This window comes from Eurosta solidaginis, chromosome 1 (assembly GCF_040869045.1).
Source record: "Eurosta solidaginis isolate ZX-2024a chromosome 1, ASM4086904v1, whole genome shotgun sequence".
In the NCBI taxonomy this organism is placed as follows: domain Eukaryota; kingdom Metazoa; phylum Arthropoda; class Insecta; order Diptera; family Tephritidae; genus Eurosta; species Eurosta solidaginis.
In genome coordinates, this window is record NC_090319.1 from 34,880,759 (window position 1) to 34,906,104 (window position 25,346).

A 25,346-nucleotide genomic window follows, 5' to 3' on the forward strand; every position below is an offset into this window, starting at 1 on the left:
AGATAAACACAAAAAACTTACGTTTCAAACAATTTTCTTCTAATTCGATACAACGTCGACAACAAATTTCTATTCGATTCAAAACTAGACACACAAAGAAAATTTCGACAGAGATTAGATGTCATAATACCAATTTCAAATTCGATTTCCAATGTTCGATAGCCAGCGAAGATCGAAGATCGAAAATTCTCATAATAGGAGCCTAGGCTTGCTTTGCTGTAAAGGCTTTCGATGTATGTAAATCTAGCCTAAGTTCGTGTGAATGCAACCCTGTGTGGTTGAACTGTTATCGGCTGCATTGTTATCGAAGAATTGTCAAAAAGTGAAGTGCTTTCGATTTATTTATTTCCATCGTCTGCGGCAATAAATTTGCGAGAGTTAGTAATTTTATAGCCTGCAAAATCTACTTAAAGCATATAGAACTGAAATAAAAATGGCCAACGTTGAATCAATGATTGTTGAGGAGAAGTCACATTTAAAGCCAGTAGATCGGGAAAAGGTTTGTACGAAAAAACGGCGCCCTTCATTCGTTACTGACTGCATCTAATTTTCTTTTATTGATAATATTAATTGTTACATTCAGACATGTCCACTATTGCTGCGTGTTTTTTGCTCCACTGGTCGCCATCATTCCGTCTCCGAATATATGTATGGCAATGTACCAAGTAATGAATTGCAAATTTATACCTGGCAGGACGCAACACTGCACGAGCTTACCTCGCTGGTGCGCGATGTTAATCCGGATACACGTAAAAAGGGTACATATTTTGATTTTGCTGTTGTTTTTCCAAATTTTCGCAATAACCATTATCAAATGCGTGAGATTGGTGTTACCTGCACAGGGCAAAAAGGTGCTGATGATACGAAAACATTAGCGCAAGCAAAATTCTGCATTGGAGATTTTCTAGATATTTCAATAACACCACCTAATCGCATGCCACCTATGCGCCGCAACCGGCCATATTAATATGAGCGGAGATTTGCTAATTATTCAAGTAAATCTCTACTTAAAATTTGCTCTAAGTTAACTTTTTACATACATAAATACATATGTAAATACGTGTAGAATGTATTCTATTTCAATTAATTTAACTTTTGTTATTATGTATAAAAAATGTTTTTTTTAACATTTGTAGCGTACATGAGACTTCCCTTTTTTTAATTTAAATTATGTGCTTACCTAAGTATGTACTTTTATTATTTGAGATGATTTTAAGTGCCCGCAAATGTATGTATGTATAACATTTGTCACTAAACAGAGGTTAAAGTCATTTATAAAGAAAAAACGATACAAATACAAAATAAAGTTTATAATTAAAATCGCAAAATGTTCATATTTAAAGTTCACTTAAATATTAGTTGTCATATACATATTTACATATGTAATAGTTATAAAACTAATTTCTATAGATGGAGTTCGGTCGTTTGGATTTCTTCTTGCCTAACTGCGCCATGTCAATTTCAATGCCGTTAGGTAGCACCGCTGTATTTTGTTCGTAATTTACGAAGCCATTATGTTGAAGTTCTTCTTCAGTTTCGCGTGTATTTGGATCACATTTGATGCCGGTTTCATAATGATATTCGCGTTTGTTACCATCGGGATCAATGTAGCCATATGTACCCCTGAACGGGAATATAAAAAGAGGGAAACATGTTAGTATAAATATCAATGTCCATACTTCCTTCAAGATGAATCATATCTTGTTCCACAACTATAAAAAGCCTGTGATGGATAATATGTAGTGAAGCGTTCAACGAAGAGGACGCTTTACGCCTCTCAATATCAGTAGCTTGATTTTTCTTCATGTAAGATCCCACAAAATATCAAGATGGGACGAACTATAGAAGGTTGGACGTTCGTTTCTGCTTAGTGGCTGTGTGTATCGTGTTCATATTCGGCAAAGCGCTATTACATCGCCCGTTTTGTATTGATTTAGCGATCAACTGCACACGACAGGGGCCGAATCAGTATGTTGAATGACGAAACACTGTATAGACTGGTTACAGATGCTAATTTTTGCATCGTACCATCTGCCAGTCATTGACCATCTGGCATACTTTATTATCATCAATATCAACGCATCGTCGAACCTACATTAAGTTAAACTGAAGGGCCAGGAAGGATTGAAGATATCTTTTCTCCCCATAGAAAAAACCGCTCGAAAGGCTCGAATGGAATTTCGCAGAGTTCTTGTATCCCTAATACGCCTCTATTAAATCCGCTCTTAATTCCTTATGGCCAGAAGACAGAGACAGACCTAGTACGCGATATTGTTTCTCGACTTAAATTAGTCAGACCACTATAACACATGCAATAATGTCTAGTCATCAAAATCCGCTGAAAGAAGTACCAGGAAACGATATGTTTCAACGGGGTGGGACCAAAGGGAATTTGGCGGGGGTTATTCTGGATAGGCAAACCAGTTGCAATGCCTCGATCGCAGTTAAACTGGACTGCCCGGGTAGGCCGCTGGCTTCTACATATTTCTGGAAATGCGAACCAAATTTGTAATGGGCCTCACAGGCCTTGGCGCTTTAAAGCAAGACACCGAAGTACGAGTCCTTATCCTCGGGAATGACTTTTTAAGCTCTCGAGTATTCATGGCTATGGATTTTGTTGTTTTGTTAACAAGCCCATTCACAGGACCACCCACAAATTGTCATCAAAGTCCTTTAACGGGAGTCCAAGGAAGCTGACAGTTTCAACAGGGGCGGACCATAGGGAGATAGGGGCGTAGGTTCCCCATTAAAATTTAAAAGATGACAGGTGTCATGTGGGGACACATCCCATGCAGGGCATACATTACGTATGTCGGGAGGCTATGGATTTTAGTTGCCTCTTACGACAACCATGCCTACCGTCTGAACCATTCAAAGCTGCTGCCAGGAACAAACTTTATTATTTTACTTTGGAGGCAGTTGACGATCCATGTGTGTTGAAGCAGATCTATCTTTCTTATTTAAAAATCTAATGACAGTATCTGAGTTTTTGTGGATTAACTCTAGCTGAGGTATTTTAAAAAGGATGAGGGTAATCCCCTACCATAAATTCTATTAGTTTTCTTTAGAAAAATAACTTACTTTGTAATGCAATCAGTGCCGATAAGTTCCTCTTTGAATGAGCCATCATCATTCTCATAACCCCATGTAATGCTGCCATCTTCATTTTCTTCACGCCATTTGCGTGTTGTTTGTGCAACTGGACGTGTGCGACGGTTTTGATTTTGTGCGTGCTCCCGTTCATCTTGTTGCACTTGATTATATTCAATTGCAGGACGTGGTGCAGGTGCTGGGCGCGGTCTGGAGCGCTGTGGTGCTGGTTGTGGCACTGTTTGTGCTTCATATTGTGGACGTTGTTCACGTAATTGTGGGCGTGAACGTATCACATTGATGCGCTGCGGTTGTGCAGGTGTCGGTGCATTTCGTTGAGGACTATCTGAACTAAAACGCTGTGTACCACCAAAGCTGCCGATACTATAGTCATTGAAAACGGGCCTATTGTAAGATGGTGTTGTTGTAATAGGCGCTGCTGGGGTTGGACGCTCGGGGAAACGTGTTGTTGGTAAAACGGTTTGAGGCGATGACGCAAATATTGAGTCATCATCTTGAGAAAATTGCGTTATCGATGGTGAGTCTTGTATTGAATTTGCATCACTATTGAGGAATGCGTTTGCCTGTTGCTGAAATTGTTGTTGATGCACTTGTGCCAGCTGTTGCTCGCGTAGCAGTTGTGGTAAGAAAACATCAGGTTGTTCGTCCTCATTCGATTCGGTTACAGGTTTTGACTCTTCCTGTATGCGTGGTGCTGCCGATGGTATGTATGCATTTTGAGCTCGCAACGCAACTGGACGTCGCACGCGCGCCAACTTATCGTTGCGGAATTGCGGTCGGACAGGTACGGCAGGTCCACCTACAGGCACCGCACCGGGTATGCTTAGTCGCGGTGGAAATGGTCCTTGGGCTTGCACCATTAGCAGCAGCATCGAAAAGATGGCCAGCAATGTGGGAATCTGGAAAAGATGCGAAAAGTGAAAAATTATTTGTATATTATCCGAATCTGTTATATGCATTTAGGGCAAGCGAGTGTGGAGAGGAAATTCATTGACATCAATCGGACCTAGGTTAAATTAACAGATTCAATGTGCTATAATGTGATCACGCTTGGCCGCCGGAGACTATCTTTTCCCAGTTTTTTGAAATGTCAACGCCAAAGTATTATTACCGTTACACTCTAATAACACTGGTTTACAGCCAAAATGCACCAGAGACGCCATTATGAAATTCCTATGTAAAACCACCCCCTGATTTCGAAAATCAAGGTTATTTTTAATTCTATGATAACGTTTCTGAGATATATACGAAAAACCGTTTTTTCAAAAAAAAAAAAAAATTGGGTCCACTTAATCATATATGTATATCTCAAGGACGAATTGAGCAATTCCAAAACGGTTTGAAGCTTTTAAAAGTAAATTGCTATAAAGTATGCATACAACAGTGTTTGCTAGGCCTTGCAGATTCAAAGATAACGAACAATCATTACGGATTTTTTCAAATTTTTTTTTGGAAAAATATAAAAAAATGTTTACTTTGCGAGGAACGATCTTTTTTTTTTTGCAGATTTTTTTCTCTCTAAGCAATAGTTTTTGATGAAGTCGTTCACTATCATCTCGTAGTTAGGACTTTTGTGTTTGCCTAAAAAAGAAGTAACGACCTTTTCAAAAGAATCCCACGCTGCTGCCTCCACTGGTGACAATAGTTCTTTGAAATGGTTATTGGTCATCATTTTCCTTATTTGCGGTCCCACAAAAATCCCTTCCTTTATTTTTGCTTCTGAAATCTCTGGAAAGATTGTCTTCAAATGATGAAAAGCTTCGCCTTCTTTGTCCAAAGCCTTGACAAAGTTTTTCATAAGGCCGAGCTTGATGTGGAGCGGAGGTACAATTATTTTTTCCTTCTTTATAGGTGGGGAGTATTTTATGTTATCCACCCCAACTTAAAACTCGATTCGTTCTGGCCAATCCTTTATGATGTAGTGGTCTTGACGAGCTCGGCTATCTTATTTGCATAGAAAGCAATAGCATTTTGTGTATCCACTTTGTAGACCACATAACATTCCAACGACTTTAAGATCGGCACATATTTTCCAATCATGTTCTGCGTATTTGATTAATTTGAGCAAATTTTGCATTATCTCATACGTTTCCTTCGTATTTACTGCATGCGCGATCGGGATAGATAGCTTTTGGTTGCCAATATGCAATAATACGGCCTTTAAATTTAATTTATTGCCGTCTATGAACAATCGCCACTCTTTTGAATCATATGGTTCACCAAACTGTTTGAATAGACCAGCAATGTCTTTGCAGTAACAAACATTGTCCTCCTTCGTATAACTTGGAAAATTGTTCGTGACGAGTTCTATAATATGTTACCTTAACATCGGATGAAACAAATTTAAATTGTTGCATAAGAGATGCGTGTAGTTCCGCCTTTTCCTTTGACAAATCCCTTATCCAATCATTGAGTTAAGCTTGTGACAAAGAGTTTCTTTCATTTTCCGTTCGAAATCCAGTACAACATGATGCCGCGTAATCAGATAAGTTAAATTTGATTCTGGCAATGTAGCTTCCGTTGAATTTAGTTCTGGTAATGACACTGTAGATACGCTCGCATAGGTTACTTTTCTTGACTTTCCAACCCCAAGTACTTTTGTAGTAAAATATAGCAGTCCGTTGAATGGCAAGTTGGTTCCCTCCACTTCATTGGTGTACTAAATTTCATATGTCGCCTAAATAGAAAGTTTCAGAAACTAGTCAGCTATGCATTAAAAGGGAGCAAATACCCAATTTTTACAACGCACCTTTTTGTTCCGGTTTTCGAAAAAATCAATTCGACTCGAGATGTGGTGCGCACAGTATTCGGTGTCCATGGTTTTTCATTGTTTTTAGACTCAATTGCAAAATACTTATAGTATGTAACTTTCAAAGGATTTGAAAACACACGTCGCATCCTTTTAACGATAAATTGACCGCAGATGAAACAGAACATATCTGGATAATTTGTACACTCAAACTCTCGCGCCCTTTTATTCATATTATATTTTTAAGTAAATGACGGGTTATAAACTGCAATTGTAAACTGAACAGTATTCGGCGAGCCTTGCAGATATTATGAAGGAACAAGGCGCATGTATTATTATTTATACATAGATAAAGTAAAAATTCAACCCTACCTAGACAAAAAGGTTCCCTAGTTCTACAAAGGAAACACTACATGCTCTTGCTTGAAATGTACATGGGTTTGAGAAAACGAAACTAACAGTTTTTTGTATCTAATAACCCTTCGAAAATCTAGCTGCTAACTAACTGATATACGAATACTAACACATATGTACCAGTAGGGTACTTAAGTATTAAATGGATATATTTACTTGAACGCTTATAACTTTGTATTAGTCCATCGATTTTGTTGAACTACAGCTTATTTTTCTGTAATAAAACACAGCTTAGAGAGAAAAAAAATTTGCAAAAAATATAAAATTTTTCGAGATCCTTCCTCGCAAAGTACAAATTTTTTATATTTTTCCAAAAAAAATTAAAAAAAGCCGTAATGATTGTTCGTTATCTTTGAATCTGCAGGGCCTAGCAAAAACTGTTGTATGCAGCTTAAAAGCTTCAAACCGTTTTGGAATTGCTCAATTCATTCTTGAGATATATATGATTAAGTGGTCCCATTTTTTTTTTTTTGAAAAAAACGGTAATTCGTAAATATGTATCTCAAAAACGTTACCATAGAATTAAAAATAACCTTGGTTTTCGGAATCAGGGGGTAATTTTACATAGGAATTTCATAATAGCGCCTCTGGTGCAGAAAAAAATTGGAATTTGTGATCCAGTGTAATTCGACTGTACATTGTTGTAGGTTGCTTAAATTCGATTCATTACGTTTTTCATTGCTTTGCGTCGAATTTGTCTAATTAAACCATAAAACGTGCATTTCACGATAATGAAGTTGTTAAAATCTGGCACACACGTAAAATGGTTGAGGAGCTCGTATCTTATACCGAATACCAAAGTTCGGGTGAATGCACTCTTGGGACTAATTCAATTTTGTTATAAACTTGTAATACGCAATGTTGAGTCACGGCCGGGTTTTTCAGTACGAGTTTTAGAGTGAAAGTTGACTAGAGTTTAACCCTGCCACTTCGGCCGCTTATGTTGAGATGAGCAGCAAAATTTTTTGTTATCAAGCAAAGTGGGGATGCTAAAACTCCTTGCCTATGCCCATCAGATTTGCCATTCCCGAAATATAGAAAATGTTAAGAGTGGTACACCAACTGAAATGGGGTAAAGGTTGATAAAAAAAGTCAAATGGAATAACACCTCAACTCTTGCCAAAAGCGAAGACAATAGCTTCACAGCCTCCACAACCCAATTGTCAACCTCACCTACCAGAGGGGATCCTGTAACAAATATAAATGTGTCACACACATATTTATCATTCAAAGCTCTGGCTACCCCAAGCTCTTCATGGAACTAGGGGGTGGGGATGCCGGATAGCCTATAAGGTGCCCCTTAATGGGGCTGGTTACCGGAAGGTACGGGATCTATATCCGAGATTGACCATCAACATCGATAACGTTCCCCGAAAGCTTCGAGAGTGTCTTTATTGCTACAACAACAACAACAATAACAACAGAGCTTTCTCTGCTCAATTACTACACCTTCCACCTGCGCCTTCGCCTCCGCTAGTCAATCCTCACCACGATTTCTTTAAAAATGCGGTAGCTGAAAACATATAAGACAATCGTTTGTCCGACAGTTAGCTATGCGCTACCAAATTTGATATACACAAACAGGAAAAAGTTGAACATCTTACAAAATAAAGCATTTAGAACTGCTATATGTTATTCCTATGTTAAAGAATTATTTACGCAAACTTTTGTTGAACTCTCGTCATAAGAATGCCATTATGAGTGCGTGTCTCCACCTAAACCAAGAAGATCAAAACTAAAATTTCACAAGTGGACCTGCTGAGTGGGTGCGGCAACAGAGAAATTTGTAGCCATCCACATTTGACTCCCGAAGAAAGTTTAATGATGAGATGTATGATGTTTATGCAGACATATGTTATCATATGTCACGTTACGTTTTTTTTGTTTCTTAAACGTAGAAGCTTCATGGGCTAAGACTCATATTAGAATCGAATTGAAATGAGCTCGCAGACAAAGCCACATGAAAGCGACATTCTTGGCGCATGGGTTTCTCCAAAGCATCCTTCTTTCAATCGCCAGAAGCAGAGCTATGTTCTAAACCAAAAGAAATGTTTGGAATACTTTAAAGTTGAATATAGGGGTAAAAAGTTGACGCTTAAAACTTTTTCTGGCATGTATTGTCCCAAACGGGGCGAAAGGATTAAACTCTTTGCGAAGGGCTTAACATTCAGGTATAGAATAGGTATAAACCCATCAGAAACTGATCGAGTGCTTTAAACAGTTAAGGAGTACATACCTTTATTGATTTGCTACATAAACAAGTCAGCATTCTCTTTCCCGTTCTGATGTTAGATTATGTACCGTTAACTTATATGGTTATGAAGAGGCCATTAATGCCAAGTATCCTGTATCGATTACTTACTTGTTGCGTTCCAATGAAGCGTGATCCATATGGATCACATTGTTGTTCCATTTGCACATTAAAATCTATCAGTATCTGGATCACGTTTCACTGGAACTCGAAGCATCTAAATATCAACACATCGCTGGTGATACACATCCATGAGATACAAACACGCGCTGTGATATTTATTCCTACAATCAAAGTTCTATTTAACGTTAGCAATAAAGTTCTTTCGTTTTATCAGAAGTGGGATAATGTATTCAACTCGAAAATTCAGCAGAAAACAAGTTCCTTGATTTGATTCTTGCAGCGTGAGATTTTTCCAATCTCCAAATGAGGACCGAGTGTTTTTTAATTTTAACTTTATTTATTTTTCTTCTTTTTTTAAATTTTATTGCGCTTATTAAAAGTTCTCAAAATCCATACATAGAGCAGTAAATGCCCATCGGTGTCGGCGTCAATTCTATTAAGTTTGCTAAATCTACTTATTCCACTTGGCTGATTGCTGCGTAATTAGTGGTCGTAAGACTCCGGCGAATGAATTGACGCTGTCATAGCGATTGCCGTATTTGAAAAGGTACCAGTTTCGAGTATTGGATAATAATAAAGTATTGCATATGGGGTATTCCATCCCATTTCGACCAATTTTGAACCCGACCCCTTTAGAATTGGCTGAAAGTTTTTCTTCTTTTTCTAGCTTACGAAAGACGTTTTTCAGAAGTTTTTCAAATTTTTTCATTCAACTCAAAAAAAGTTATGAATTTTTAAAAAACACCGTTTTTGTTTTCAAAATGCTATAACTTTTTCAAAAGTTGACCGTTTGGGATCTTTTTTTTTTTAAATTTGTTTTTAAATGTACTTTTCGGAAAAAATTCAAAAAAATTAAAAAATTTTTTTTTTTTGTAATTTTTCAGTTTTTCGAGATTTTTCGAATTTCGCCCTTTTTATACTCAGTTGAGCAGAGCTCACAGAGTATATTAAGTTTGATTGGATAACGGTTGGTTGTACATATATAAAGGAATCGAGATAGATATAGACTTCCATATATCAAAATAATCAGGATCGAAAAAAAACTTGATTGAGCCATGTCCGTCCGTCCGTCCGTCCGTCCGTCCGTCCGTCCGTCCGTCCGTTAACACGATAACTTGAGTAAATTTTGAGGTATCTTGATGAAATTTGGTATGTAGGTTCCTGAGCACTCATCTCAGATCGCTATTTAAAATGAACGATATCGGACTATAACCACGCCCACTTTTTCGATATCGAAAATTTCGAAAAACCGAAAAAGTGCGATAACTCATTACAAAAGACAGATAAAGCGACGAAACTTGGTAGATGGGTTGACGTTATGACGCAGAATAGAAAATTAGTAAGATTTTGGACAATGGGCGTGGCACCGCCCACTTTTACAAGAAGGTAATTTAAAAGTTTTGCAAGCTGTAATTTGGCAGTCGTTGAAGATATCATGATGAAATTTGGCAGGAACGTTACTACTATTACTCTATTACTCAAAGTTCTTTCGTTTTATCAGAAGTGGGATAATGTATTCAACTCGAAAATTCAGCAGAAAACAAGTTCCTTGATTTGATTCTTGCAGCGTGAGATTTTTCCAATCTCCAAATGAGGACCGAGTGTTTTTTAATTTTAACTTTATTTATTTTTCTTCTTTTTTTAAATTTTATTGCGCTTATTAAAAGTTCTCAAAATCCATACATAGAGCAGTAAATGCCCATCGGTGTCGGCGTCAATTCTATTAAGTTTGCTAAATCTACTTATTCCACTTGGCTGATTGCTGCGTAATTAGTGGTCGTAAGACTCCGGCGAATGAATTGACGCTGTCATAGCGATTGCCGTATTTGAAAAGGTACCAGTTTCGAGTATTGGATAATAATAAAGTATTGCATATGGGGTATTCCATCCCATTTCGACCAATTTTGAACCCGACCCCTTTAGAATTGGCTGAAAGTTTTTCTTCTTTTTCTAGCTTACGAAAGACGTTTTTCAGAAGTTTTTCAAATTTTTTCATTCAACTCAAAAAAAGTTATGAATTTTTAAAAAACACCGTTTTTGTTTTCAAAATGCTATAACTTTTTCAAAAGTTGACCGTTTGGGATCTTTTTTTTTTAAATTTGTTTTTAAATGTACTTTTCGGAAAAAATTCAAAAAAATTAAAAAATTTTTTTTTTTTGTAATTTTTCAGTTTTTCGAGATTTTTCGAATTTCGCCCTTTTTATACTCAGTTGAGCAGAGCTCACAGAGTATATTAAGTTTGATTGGATAACGGTTGGTTGTACATATATAAAGGAATCGAGATAGATATAGACTTCCATATATCAAAATAATCAGGATCGAAAAAAAACTTGATTGAGCCATGTCCGTCCGTCCGTCCGTCCGTCCGTCCGTCCGTCCGTCCGTCCGTTAACACGATAACTTGAGTAAATTTTGAGGTATCTTGATGAAATTTGGTATGTAGGTTCCTGAGCACTCATCTCAGATCGCTATTTAAAATGAACGATATCGGACTATAACCACGCCCACTTTTTCGATATCGAAAATTTCGAAAAACCGAAAAAGTGCGATAACTCATTACAAAAGACAGATAAAGCGACGAAACTTGGTAGATGGGTTGACGTTATGACGCAGAATAGAAAATTAGTAAGATTTTGGACAATGGGCGTGGCACCGCCCACTTTTACAAGAAGGTAATTTAAAAGTTTTGCAAGCTGTAATTTGGCAGTCGTTGAAGATATCATGATGAAATTTGGCAGGAACGTTACTACTATTACTCTATATGTGCTAAATAAAAATTAGCAAAATTGGATGAAGAACACGCCCACTTTTTAAAAAAAAAATTTTTTAAATTCAAATTTTAACAAAAAATTTAATATCTTTACTGTATATAAGTAAATTAAGTCAAAATTCAACGCCAGTAATGATATGATGCAACAAAATACAAAAATAAAAGAAAATTTCAAAATGGGCGTGGCTCCGCCCATTTTCATTTAGTTTGTCTAGAATACTTTTATTGCCATAAGTCGAACAAAAATTTACCCATCCTTCTCAAATTTGGTAGGAGCATAGATTCTATGACGGTAACTGTTCTCTGTGAAAATGGGCGAAATCGGTGGAAGCCACGCCCAGTTTTTATACACAGTCCACCGTCTGTCCTTCCGCTCGGCCATTAACACAATAACTTGAGCAAAATCCGATATATCTTTACTAAACTTAGCCCACGTACTTACCTGAGCTCACTTTTTCTTGGTATAAAAAATGGGCGAAATCTGACCATAACCACGCCCACTTTATCGATATCGAAAATTACGAAAAATGAAAAAAATGCCATAATTCTATACCAAATACGAAAAAAGGGATGAAACATGGTAACTGGATTGGTTTATTGACGCAAAATATAACTTTGGAAAAAACTTTGTAAAATGGGTGTGACACCTACCATATTAAGTAGAAGAAATTGAAAAAGTTCTACAAGGCGAAATCAACAGCCCTTGGAATCTTGGCAGGAATACTGTTAGTGGTATTGCATATATAAATAAATTAGCAGTACCCGACAGATGATTTTCTGGATCACATTTTGGTCGATATCGCGAGAACGCCTTCACATATACATCTAAGGGCCACTCGCTTTTAAAACCCTCATTAATACCTTTAATTTGATATCCATATCGTACAAAAACATACCAGAGTCACCCCTGTCCCACCCTAATGGCGATATCTCGAAAAGGCGTCCACCTATAGACCTAATGCCCCCTCCCTCTTAAAATGCTCAGTAACACCTTTCGTTTGATACCCATATCGTACACACATTCTAGAGTCACCCCTGGCCCACCCTAATGGCGATATCTCGAAAAGGCGTCCACCTATAGACCTAGTGTCCACTCCCTCTTAAAATGCTCAGTAACACCTTTCGTTTGATACCCATATCGTACAAACATTCTAGAGTCACCCCTGGCCCACCCTAATGGCGATATCTCGAAAAGGCGTCCACCTATAGACCTAATGCCCACTCCCTCTTAAAATGCTCAGTAACAGCTTTCGTTTGATACCCATATCGTACAAACATTCTAGAGTCACACCTGGCCCACCCTAATGGCGATATTTCGAAAAGGCGTCCACCTATAGAACTAAGGATTACTCCCTTTTAAAATACTCATTACCACCTTTCATTTGATACCCATATCGTACAAACACATTCTAGAGTCACCCTGGCCCACCCTAATGGCGATATCTCGAAAAGACGTCCACCTATAGACCTAATGTCCACTCCCTCTTAAAATGCTCAGTAACACCTTTCGTTTGATACCCATATCGTACAAACATTCTAGAGTCACCCCTGGCCCACCCTAATGGCGATATCTCGAAAAGGCGTCCACCTATAGACCTAATGTCCACTCCCTCTTAAAATGCTCAGTAACACCTTTCGTTTGATACCCATATCGTACAAACATTCTAGAGTCACCCCTGTCCCACCCTAATGGCGATATCTCGAAAAGGCGTCCACCTATAGACCTAATGCCCACTCCCTCTTAAAATGCTCAGTAACACCTTTCGTTTGATACCCATATCGTACAAACATTCTAGAGTCACACCTGGCCCACCCTAATGGCGATATCTCGAAAAGGCGTCCACCTATAGAACTAAGGATTACTCCCTTTTAAAATACTCATTACCACCTTTCATTTGATACCCATATCGTACAAACACATTCTAGAGTCACCCTGGCCCACCCTAATGGCGATATCTCGAAAAGGCGTCCACCTATAGACCTAATGCCCACTCCCTCTTAAAATGCTCAGTAACACCTTTCGTTTGATACCCATACCGTACAAACATTCTAGAGTCACCCTTGGTCCAGCTTTATGGCGATATCTCGAAAAGGCGTCCACCTATAGAACTAAGGATTACTCCCTTTTAAAATACTCATTACCACCTTTCATTTGATACCCATATCGTATAAACACATTCTAGAGTCACCCTGGCCCACCCTAATGGCGATATCTCGAAAAGGCGTCCACCTATAGACCTAATGCCCACTCCCTCTTAAAATGCTCAGTAACACCTTTCGTTTGATACCCATATCGTACAAACATTCTAGAGTCACCCTTGGTCCACCTTTATGGCGATATCTCGAAAAGGCGTCCACCTATAGAACTAAGGATTACTCCTTTTAAAATACTCCTTACCACCTTTCATTTGATACCCATATCGTACAAACACATTCTAGAGTCACCCCTGGCCCACCCTAATGGCGATATCTCGAAAAGGCGTCCACCTATAGACCTAATGCCCACTCCCTCTTAAAATGCTCAGTAACACCTTTCGTTTGATACCCATATCGTACAAACATTCTAGAGTCACCCCTGGCCCACCCTAATGGCGATATCTCGAAAGGGCGTCCACCTATAGACCTAATGCCCACTCCCTCTTAAAATGCTCAGTAACACCTTTCGTTTGATGCACATATCGTACAAACACATTCTAGAGTCACCCCTGGCCCACCCTAATGACGATATCTGGAAAAGGCGTCCACCTATAGACCTCATGCCCACTCCCTCTTAAAATGCTCAGTAACACCTTTCGTTTGATACCCATACCGTACAAACATTCTAGAGTCACCCCTGGCCCACCCTAATGGCGATATCTCGAAAAGGCGTCCACCTATAGACCTAATGCCCACTCCCTCTTAAAATGCTCAGTAACACCTTTCATTTGATTCCCATATCGTACAAACACATTCTAGAGACACCCCTGGTCCACCTTTATGGCGATATCTCGAAACGGCGTCCACCTATGGAACTAAGGATCACTCCTTTTCAAAATACTCATTAACAGCTTTCATTTGATACCCATATCGTACAAACACATTATAGAATCACCCCTGGTCCACCTTAATGGGGACATCTCGAAAAGGCGTCCACCGATAGACCTAAGGCCCACTCCCTCTTAAAATGCTCAGTAACACCTTTCATTTGATACCCATATCGTACAAACAAATTCTAGAGTCAGCCCTGGTCTACCTTTATGGCGATATCCCTAAATGGCGTTCATCCATAGAACTATGGCCTACTCTCTCTTAAAATACTCTTTAATACCTTTCATTTGATACACATGTTATACAACCACATTCCAGGGTTACCCCAGATTGATTTTCCTTATTTTGTCTCCATAGCTCTCAACTGAGTATGTTATGTTTGGTTACACCCGAACTTAGCCTTCCTTACTTGTTTTATACTCAGTTGAGCAGAGCTCACAGAGTATATTAACTTTGATTGGATAACGGTTGGTTGTACAGGTATAAAGGAATCGAGATAGATATAGACTTCCATATATCAAAATCATCAGTATCGAAAAAAAATTTGATTGAGCCATGTCCGTCCGTCCGTCCGTCTGTCCGTTAACACGATAAAAAAAAAAAAATAAATGTAAGGCGCGATAACCTCCGAAGAGATCTAAGGCCGAGCTTCTCTTCCAATTTGCGTCGTGCTCCTCTTGATTTTTCCCTACAAATTGGCCGGACGGGACCTACATGTTTTATGCCGACTCCGAACGGCATCTGCAAGGCAGATGAGTTTTCACTGAGAGCTTTTCATGGCAGAAATACAATCGGAGCGCTTGCCAGACACTGCCGAGGGGCGACCCCGCTTAGAAAAATTTTCTTCTAATTGAAAAATCTTATTTCTAAAATTTTGATGTTGCTTTGCCCGGGAGTTGAACCCAGGGCATACGGTGTGATAGGCGGAGTACGCTACCATCACACCACGGTGGTCGTTAACACGATAACTTGAGTAAATTTTGAGGTATCTTGATGAAATTTGGTATGCAGATTCCTGGGCACTCATCTCAGATCGCTATTTAAAATGAACGATATCGGACTATAACCACGCCCACTTTTTCGATATCGAAAATTTCGAAAAACCGAAAAAATGCTATAATTCATTGCCAAAGGCGTTAAAGTGATGAAACTTGGTAGATGGGTTGACGTTATGACGCAGAATAGAAAATTGGTAAGATTTTGGACAATGGGCGTGGCACCGCCCACTTTTACAAGAAGGTAATTTAAAAGTTTTGCAAGCAGTAATTTGGCAGTCGTTGAAGATATCATGATGAAATTTGGCAGGAACGTTACTATTATTACTATATATGTGCTAAATAAAAATTAGCAAAATTGGATGAAGAACACGCCCACTTTTTAAAAAAAAATTTAATATCTTTACTGTATATAAGTAAATTAAGTCAAAATTCAACTCCCGTAATGATATGATGCAACAAAATACAAAAATAAAAGAAAATTTCAAAATGGGCGTGGCTCCGCCCATTTTCATTTAGCTTGTCTAGAATACTTTTAATGCCATAAGTCGAACAAAAATTTACCAATCCTTCTCAAATTTGGTAGGGGCATAGATTCTATGACGCGGTAACTGTTCTCTGTGAAAATGGGCGAAATCGGTGGAAGCCATCGTACAAACACATTCTAGAGTCACCCCTGGCCCACCCTAATGGCGATATCTCGAAAAGGCGTCCACCTATAGACCTAATGCCCACTCCCTCTTAAAATGCTCAGTAACACCTTTCGTTTGATACCCATATCGTACAAACATTCTAGAGTCACCCCTGGCCCACCCTAATGGCGATATCTCGAAAGGGCGTCCACCTATAGACCTAATGCCCACTCCCTCTTAAAATGCTCAGTAACACCTTTCGTTTGATGCACATATCGTACAAACACATTCTAGAGTCACCCCTGGCCCACCCTAATGGCGATATCTCGAAAAGGCGTCCACCTATAGAACTAATGCCCACTCCCTCTTAAAATGCTCAGTAACACCTTTCGTTTGATATCCATAACGTACAAACATTCTAGAGTCACCCCTGGCCCACCCTAATGGCGATATCTCGAAAAGGCGTCCACCTATAGACCTAATGTCCACTCCTCCCTCTTAAAATGCTCAGTAACACCTTTCGTTTGATACCCATATCGTACAAACATTCTAGAGTCACCCTTGATCCACCTTTATGGCGATATCTCGAAAAGGCGTCCACCTATAGAACTAATGATTACTCCCTTTTAAAATACTCATTACCACCTTTCATTTGATACCCATATCGTACAAACACATTCTAGAGTCACCCTGGCCCACCCTAATGGCGATATCTCGAAAAGGCGTCCACCTATAGACCTAATGCCCACTCCCTCTTAAAATGCTCAGCAACACCTTTCGTTTGATACCCATATCGTACAAACATTCTAGAGTCACCCTTGGTCCACCTTTATGGCGATATCTCGAAAGGGCGTCCACCTATAGAACTAAGGATTACTCCCTTTTAAAATACTCATTACCACCTTTCATTTGATACCCATATCGTACAAACACATTCTAGAGTCACCCCTGGCCCACCCTAATGGCGATATCTCGAAAAGGCGTCCACTTATAGACCTAATTCCCACTCCCTCTTAAAATGCTCAGTAACACCTTTCGTTTGATACCCATATCGTACAAACATTCTAGAGTCACCCCTGGCCCACCCTAATGGCGATATCTCGAAAAGGCGTCCACCTATAGACCTAATGCCCACTCCCTCTTAAAATGCTCAGTAACACCTTTCGTTTGATACCCATATCGTACAAACACATTCTAGAGTCACCCCTGGCCCACCCTAATGACGATATCTCGAAAAGGCGTCCACCTATAGACCTCATGCCCACTCCCTCTTAAAATGCTCAGTAACACCTTTCGTTTGATACCCATATCGTACAAACATTCTAGAGTTACCCTTGGTCCACCTTTATGGCGATATCTCGAAAAGGCGTCCACCTATAGAACTAAGGATTACTCCCTTTTAAAATGCTCATTACCATCTTTGATTTGATACCCATATCATACAAACACATTCTAGAGTCACCCCTGGCCCACCCTAATGACGACATTTCGAAAAGGCGTCCACCTATAGACCTAATGCCCACTCCCTCTTAAAATGCTCAGTAACACCTTTCATTTGATTCCCATATCGTACAAACACATTCTAGAGACACCCCTGGTCCACCTTTATGGCGATATCTCGAAACGGCGTTCACCTATGGAACTAAGGATCACTCCTTTTCAAAATACTCATTAACAGCTTTCATTTGATACCCATATCGTACAAACATATTCTAGAGTCACCCCTGGTCCACCTTTATGGCGATTTCTCGAAAAGGCGTTCACCTATAGAACTAAAGCCCATTCCCTTTTAAAATACTCATTACCACCTTTCATTTGATACCTATATCGTACAAACACATTCTAGAGTCACCCCTGGTCCACCTTAATGGCGATATCTCGAGAAGGCGTCCACCGATAGACCTAAGGCCCACTCCCTCTTAAAATGCTCAGTAACACCTTTCATTTGATACCCATATCGTACAAACAAATTCTAGAGTCAGCCCTGGTCCACCTTTATGGTGATATCCCTAAATGGCGTCCATCCATAGAACTATGGCCTACTCTCTCTTAAAATACTCTTTTATACCTTCCATTTGATACACATGTCATACAACCACATTCCAGGGTTACCCTAGGTTCATTTTCCTACATGGTGATTTTCCTTATTTTGTCTCCATAGCTCTCAACTGAGTTACACCCGAACTTAGCCTTCCTTACTTGTTTTCTCATAAAAAACTTCAATCAATTCTGCAATCATCCCCACTAATCCCGGAGTGGGCCGAGAATTTTTTTTTTTTTTATTTAATTGAAAAAAAAACTTAAAATTTTTTTTTGTATTTTTTCCGAAAAGTACATTTAAAACATTAAAAAAAAAAAATGATTCCAAACGGTAAATTTTTGAAAAAGTTATAGCATTTTGAAAAAAACACCGTTTTTTCAAAATATTCAAAACTTATTTTGAGTTGGAAAACAGTGTTTTTTCAAAATGCTATAACTTTTTCAAAAATTGACCGTTTGGGATCATTTTTTGTTTTAAATATGTTTTTAAATGTACTTTTCGAAAAAAAAACAAAAAAAAATTTAGTTTTTTTCAATTAAATAAAAAAAAAAAAATTCTCGGCCCACTGCGGGATTAGTGGGGATGATTGGAGAATTGATTGAAGTTTTTTATGAGAAAAAAAAGGGCGAAATTCGAAAAATCTCGAAAAACTGAAAAATTACAAAAAAAAACTTTTAAACTTTTTTTGAATTTTTTCCGAAAAGTACATTTAAAAACAAATTTAAAAAAAAAGATCCCAAACGGTCAATTTTTGAAAAAGTTATAGCATTTTGAAAACAAAAACGGCGTTTTTTTTATAAATTCATAACTTTTTTTGAGTTGGATGAAAAAATTTGAAAAGCTTCTGAAAAACGTCTTTTGTAAGCTAGAAAAAGAAGAAAAACTTTCAGCCAATTCTAAAGGGGTCGGGTTCAAAATTGGTCGAAATGGGATGGAATACCCCATATATAGTACATACATACATACATATGTATATGTATGTATAATACATATGTATATGTATGTATCTATATAAACAAGTGAGTTTTTTGCGAATATTCAAGCACTTTTACTTTGTTTATTATTATTTTCAAATATCATTACAAACATACATACGTACATACATACATAGTAGAAGTTAACGCAAATAAGCTTTTTTTATTACATTTGCTTTTCCAGTCCTACAACTCAACCGAAAAGGGGCAGCAAGCAGCCTTGTACGCGTTTCTCAGTGGCCCGGTCGAGCAGCAGCTGTGTGCTTTGGTCACTTTTGTTATTTTTCAATCCAGTATTTCATTAGTCAGCGCCATTTTTTCTGTAAGAGCCTTGCTGAGATACAAACTGGTTTTCTTTGAACAAAAAAATATGAAAAAAATTGTATTAAAAATTTGAAATATGTAACACCACTCGCACCGCAGCAAATCGAACGGCAATAAGCTTTGTATGAATTAGAGCAGAGATAAACCCCACTGAGTCTGGAAAAAGTCACTTATAAACATAAATAAATGTGTACGTTTGTAGCAAAATTTTGGTAGCTGTGAAATATTTCGTAGATTTTTAAAATCTGGTAAAATTCCGCTAACAACAAAAAATCTGTCATGCATTTCTTATCTATGAACTTTCACATATATAGTACATAGACATTCGTATATGTATACCTATCCTGGATTTTAATTATCTAGGCGCTTTCGACCACTCAATCTTAACTAGTCTGTCTAATTTCTCCACTCGAAGACTTTAGAGCTTTCAGCAGACTGCTTTTGAACAAAAGTTTTGTTCTGTATCTTAAAACCGAATATCAGAAAAGCCAAGCGGGACTCGTAGACAGGCTTCTGCGATCACGTCAACCGTTGCAAACGAATCAATGAGGCTTAGGAAACCCTCATTTTTAAGTTACATGTGGGAAGTGCATAATCGTTAGGTACTGATGGAGGAATCTCTGAAGCTAGCTTTTCTGATATCCCGGTTGCGCAGGAATCTCTGCATGTGCAGGCGTCTGCCGGCGAATCGTCTGCCATCCGTAGGTACCGGATGGCATTAACTCTACAAAGTTTTTAATTATTCCTAAAAATTGGCGGGATAGGAGTTACATGTTATAGCCGAGTCCAAACGTAATCTAAAAAGCAGATAAATTTTCACTGGAAAGCTTTTCATGGCAGAAAACCACTTGGAGAGCCAAACCACTGCCGAGGGGATTAGAAAAACTTTTAAAGTTCTTTTCATAATTGAAAATATATTTTGATATTGCGTTGTCCGGTAGTTGAACCCAGAACCTTCGGTGTGGTGGTCGGAGCATGCTACCACCACATCACCGCTTGGTAAAAGTCGCCATTATTCCATGTCACTCAAAATCTCTCAAAAGTTTAACCCTGATCTTATAAAACTGTTCTCAAGTTGATACTCTTCTATGAGGCGCTTGTCTGTTGCACTTGTTAGTTCAGACTTTATTCCAAGAAAGAAACATAATAAAGTGGTTGTCTTTTCACAAATTTTCTAGTGATTCTTGTTTTGGAGATAGGTCCTCTAACTATTGTTTATGTGGCGCGTCACAACATGCAGGAAAACTTTCCATCTCCATCTGTCACGTGGAATCCTCGAATCACTACATACTCAACAAGCAAAATGTGCCTCAATTTAAAATTTTTCTCGGACTCTTAGAAGACTTATTCAATGTAGGTGTTAGGCTAAGCAGCCACTATGCCTTCTTCATATATGTATGTATTTCTCTCTCGAAGGGCCGGTACCCTTGTACAGACCAATAAAATTGTCAGTCTTTGACCTGTTCAAACGGGACGTCTATTTGTCATACGCCGAGCTGGTCTTTCCTTCGAAGAGTTTGGCTTTTTCGGCTACATGAGCTGCCGGCTTTAGGGGCTAAGCCTCAACACCGCTAGCAGGGAATCGAATTGGTATATGTTGTGACCATGAAAGCCTTATATTGTTGTTGTTGTTGTTGTAGCGATAAGGTTACTCCCCGAAGGTTTTGGGGAGTGTTATCGATGTGATGGTCCTTTTCCGGATACAGATCCGGTACGCTCCGGTAGCACAGCACCATTATGGTACTAGCCCGACCATCTCGGGAGCGATTTATATGGCCACATTAAACCTTCAGGCCATCTCTCCCACCCTCGCCACCCCCAAGTTCCATGAGGAGCTTGGGTTCGCCAGAGCCTCGTCTGTTAGGGAAACGGGATTCGCCGCTCGAAGGTGAGGTTGACAATTGGGTCGGAGAAGCTATATATTGCGCTACACAACCCCCTGAAAGCCTTATCGCCGCCGTCAAGGCAGTTCCCGTGCGCAAAGAAGTTTTGGTGCTAGCAAACGCCTGGCTGGGCCATTTCTTCTCGAGCAGTGATTCGTGAATGTATTTTTATTATAATGTTTTTCATACTGTCATGTTGGTCGCGTTCTTAGACGAGGGTTTTTGGTGACCATAAATTTAGAAATGGGAAAAGAAATTGTCGACTACGGTAGTGCCACATGCCGTTGAAAGTCCACCGTTAATACCGGAGATGAACAGCGAGAGGCTCTACTCTACGCATCATTCACACCTCGCACACAGCTCCACCCCAAGATCGAGATCAGCCTTTTTCGAAATTATAACGAATGTTTATGATGCTCCAGCGAACTTCTTCTACTCTTCAAACCATATTTTGCTTCCCACCACCTTCTAGCTTTCGGCCTATCCATTATTTTCAAAACCTTTGATTATGTTTCTTATACAAGCCTACTCTATTTAGAATTAGTTCTACTGCAGGCAGTTGTAAACTAGTTAATTTGCTGTATTACTTTAATGTTTCTCTGCGTTGTCTATAAATGTTTATTTACCACCTCACGTTGATATCTATTGAACTCATTCATTCACATTGAGGAATGGAATTTGAAAATTGCATAATTTATATTGGCCGAGTTTGTGTTGGTTGGTTCATAAAGAAAAATGAAAAATGAAAATAAGTCAAAAATCCGCTCCATTTGCTGGCCAATTTTATGAGTTGCCCCCGTTTTTACTTTCGTTTTTCACTATTTTCCTTTTTTGTATGGTCCGCTTATTTCAGCCAGACTTCTGCAATGAAATCAACTTTCAGTTGTTCAAAGAGATGTTAAATTGTTGTGTTGCGGATATCGCTTCCGTTTGTTTATATTGAAGTCTGTGAACGAAATTCACTGTCTAGGACACGTACTCAGTCTGCACGTTTTATCTAATTTAATTTAATTTGTAGCTGCTCCATTTACACCATTTGCACATATATACAAACATATTACAAATACAAATTCGTTCATTATTTTGATTTATGGAATGCATTTCAACCGGTATGCAAGTGTCTAATTAGTCTTTTTTAAATTCCAATGGGGTAGAAGAGTAAAGTCCTTTCTCGCCGTTTATTCTCCCATAATTCTCTCATCTTACCTGTATGTATGTATGCAGGTATGGGTCGGTATTATGGATGGTGCCAGGATAGCTCCTGGAGTATGCGAAAAAGAAGTTCTTCGGAAGATTTATGGTCCTATCTGTGATGATAACTGTGCTTGTTTAAGGAGGTCAAAAGTTGCGCTGTATAACAGGGACAGGCGGAGAAAGACATGCATTCTCTTGGTACTCAGAAATGGAGTCAATTATCACAAACAGGGATAGCTGGGGAGATTGGCACTCATTTCACAATATCGCCTAGGCGGGTAAGCTTAAAATAATAATGATGACGGGGTACTTCCGACGGTTCAGCTGTATACTGAAAGTACATCCAAACGATAGCCATGTGCTCATATATTTTCACAGAACTCGGTCCTGCTCGTCTTAAAAACTATTAGCCTCGCCGCCATAAGTGACAAGTGCCTACTAACACGTAGTTCTGTGATCGTATATGGTTCCGAATCTCACTAGGCTTGAGAGTTTCTTAGCCACACAGTGGCGTCCTCCGTCTCGCTCTATATACTCATTCGATCTACCTCCTACATTTTAATAAATCTTACAGCCTAAGCACATTTGTCCTCTTAAAGTTAACTTCTAATTAAGTTGAAGCATTTATTTGTATGTGATTCAATAAACGAATTAACAAGCCTGACTGACCTCCCAAATTTACAATTTCCTAAAGGTTACTCACTGGAAGAAAATACAGGCCTGCCAAAACACTGCCTAATAACCGCTACGGGCTGTTGTCCTTTGTGCCCAGAACACCACCTACACAATAAGGCGGGAGTACTCCCCATAAGAGAGAGAAATGAAATGCTGAACAAAGCACCGCTGCGGGCTGTCTTCTTATGTCCTCAGAACACCACCTACACAATGAGGCGAGATTACTCCCCATTAGGGAGAGAAATGAAATGCTGAACAAACAGTTTCTGTTGAATAGCCAGAAACCTGGTCATCGAAACAGGCATCTGATTGATGAGGCCACACCTCCCAGGGGCTTAAGGGGTCATCTCCGTAAGCATTATGAGGAAATACGGCACCTAAGAACACAACCGTATAAAGCATAAACGTACAAGCAGATCCTCAGTGATATCCACAAACAGGCGTCCGACCTCTATGCTAGGAATAGCGCGGCGAATTAAGTTTTTAAAGAAAAATTCCCAGAACTCGCAGAAAAGGAACGCACTCTCCATAGCGAAACGCGCGTCACTCTATCCCAACTTTGATCAGGGTACTCTAACAGGTTAAACTCTTACATATCCCGCATCAACCCCGACATACAAAATGTATGTCCTGCTTGCTATCTGTCCCTACATGACACCAACCATCTCTTTAATTGCTTCTAACACCCTCACCCCTGACAGCAACCATCTCTTTAATTGCCTCTAACACCCCTCTCACTATGGGCCACCCCAGCGATTTTCCTTGGACTTCCCTTAGAGGACATTGATGACAATTTCTGATCGGTCGCACCTATTGGATGGGGCGAAGCACTGCTACAACGACAACAACGGTATTACTTTTAATTCTGTCCCCTCTTAGTGCATTCAACTGGCACTTTAAGCAATGTGATGTCTTACGAAATGACAATTGTCCCCCTTTGAAGACCTTTTGAACGCTACCTTTGAGTAATTAATTTAAATTCATATAGCTTAGACATAAAAGCTGTTGGCACAAGTGTGATTGGCACCAGTTAAACCTGACCAAATTTTCACAGCTACTGGAGGAACTCAGCTATTATGAATGACACAGCTACCAGACCTAGAAGCATTCACTTCGATGAGTGAGAGTAAACCTGAATGCCTTTATGAAATTTTTGGTATTATATAGTGGTGACTGTGAATGTGAGTGACTGAGATGGAAAGTGTCAAGGCGTCATACATAATCTGGCCCTAAATAACTTAGGTCCTATCCATCGTGAAAAACTTGCGTTATCACCTTTTTCCTTCGTCTCAGTTCCGTATAGAAACTTTTTTCCCATTTTTTAGCCGGTTAATCAACTCTCTCACATTCAAGAAGAAGGAAAAGTATTCCCTTCATAACTCAGCACGTCGACTACGCCACTTTTGTTCCTGCAGAACTTCGCGACGTATTTTTGTTATCAGTCATGCCCTTCCGACTTACGTTTTTTTCTTGCTGGCTCACTTACTTGGCCCAGTATCGTCATCATATTCAGAGGCGTCAGAGGCTCACTGATACACTAGTCTCCTTTCTAACGCCCAAATTTTCCTTCTGCTGCTTGAAAGTTTCTTAGCCACACAAAGGCGTTGACACCATTGTACTATTGTACTGCAGATTACAATCGTCCGTCTCGCTCTATATACTCATTAGCCCTACCTCCTACATTTTAATCATCCTTACAGCCTAAGCACATTTGTACTCTTAAAGTTAGCTTCGAATTAAGTGGAAGCATTCAACCAACGAACAAGCCTGGCTGACCACTCAAATTTTGAAGTGAACAATACGCTACCGAAGATTTTATGGACATTTTTTCGCCAAATTCAAATTGTTATTTGTGTTTTTGTTAATTATTCAGTGGACATACTTGACTGCACTAACTTGGAACTGGTGCCTAATTGAGCTTTGCTTAAGTTTTTTTTGTAACGGTTTCGATTGGTCAGCGAAGTAAAACAAGTCGATAATAAAAAAAATTTGGTAATACAGTAAATAGATAAGTAATGCAAAATGAATTTCTGAGCTTGATTGAAATAGTTATACTTTCAAAAACGAGTAATAAATACAAAAAATAAATATAAAATAAAAAAATTTTAAGCACTTCCTTTATATAAATGGACAAAACTCAGCGAAACATGTCTGCTTATATAAAGATATATTCTTGCTAAACT

The 25,346-nt window shown here is 38.9% G+C and overlaps 2 protein-coding genes across 6 annotated transcripts in view; one reads left to right on the forward strand and one right to left on the reverse strand.

Annotated features, from left to right (window-relative positions):
* Window positions 1-312: 312 nt before the first annotated feature.
* Bin1 (histone deacetylase complex subunit SAP18) lies at window positions 313-1,494 on the forward strand. The gene is made up of 2 exons (XM_067786103.1): window positions 313-499; window positions 584-1,494. Exons 1-2 carry the CDS (start codon window positions 434-436, stop codon window positions 965-967), a joined length of 450 nt encoding a protein of 149 aa, XP_067642204.1. The 5' UTR covers window positions 313-433; the 3' UTR covers window positions 968-1,494.
* LOC137251433 (organic cation transporter protein-like) overlaps window positions 1,193-25,346 on the reverse strand; it is a 224,772-nt gene continuing 200,618 nt past the window's right edge. For 4 of the 5 annotated variants that reach the window (XM_067786005.1, XM_067786015.1, XM_067786060.1 and 1 more), the window contains 2 exons: window positions 3,082-4,010; window positions 1,193-1,623 (listed from right to left, as the gene is read on the reverse strand). In XM_067786005.1, coding sequence (XP_067642106.1) covers window positions 1,398-1,623; window positions 3,082-4,010 — 1,155 coding nt within the window. In that variant the 3' untranslated portion in view covers window positions 1,193-1,397. Of the gene's footprint in view, window positions 1,624-3,081; window positions 4,011-8,636; window positions 9,070-25,346 lie in introns of those variants that run through there. The other variant, XM_067786041.1, reaches the window with a different exon arrangement.

What these genes read in the sequence shown, in the direction of transcription:
- Bin1 (XM_067786103.1), top strand. Translation starts at nt 434, where the DNA reads ATGGCCAACGTTGAATCAATGATTGTTGAGGAGAAGTCACATTTAAAG. An exon ending in AGCCAGTAGATCGGGAAAAG is followed by an intron (nt 500 to 583) that starts GTTTGTACGAAA and finishes TGTTACATTCAG; the next exon opens with ACATGTCCACTATTGCTGCG.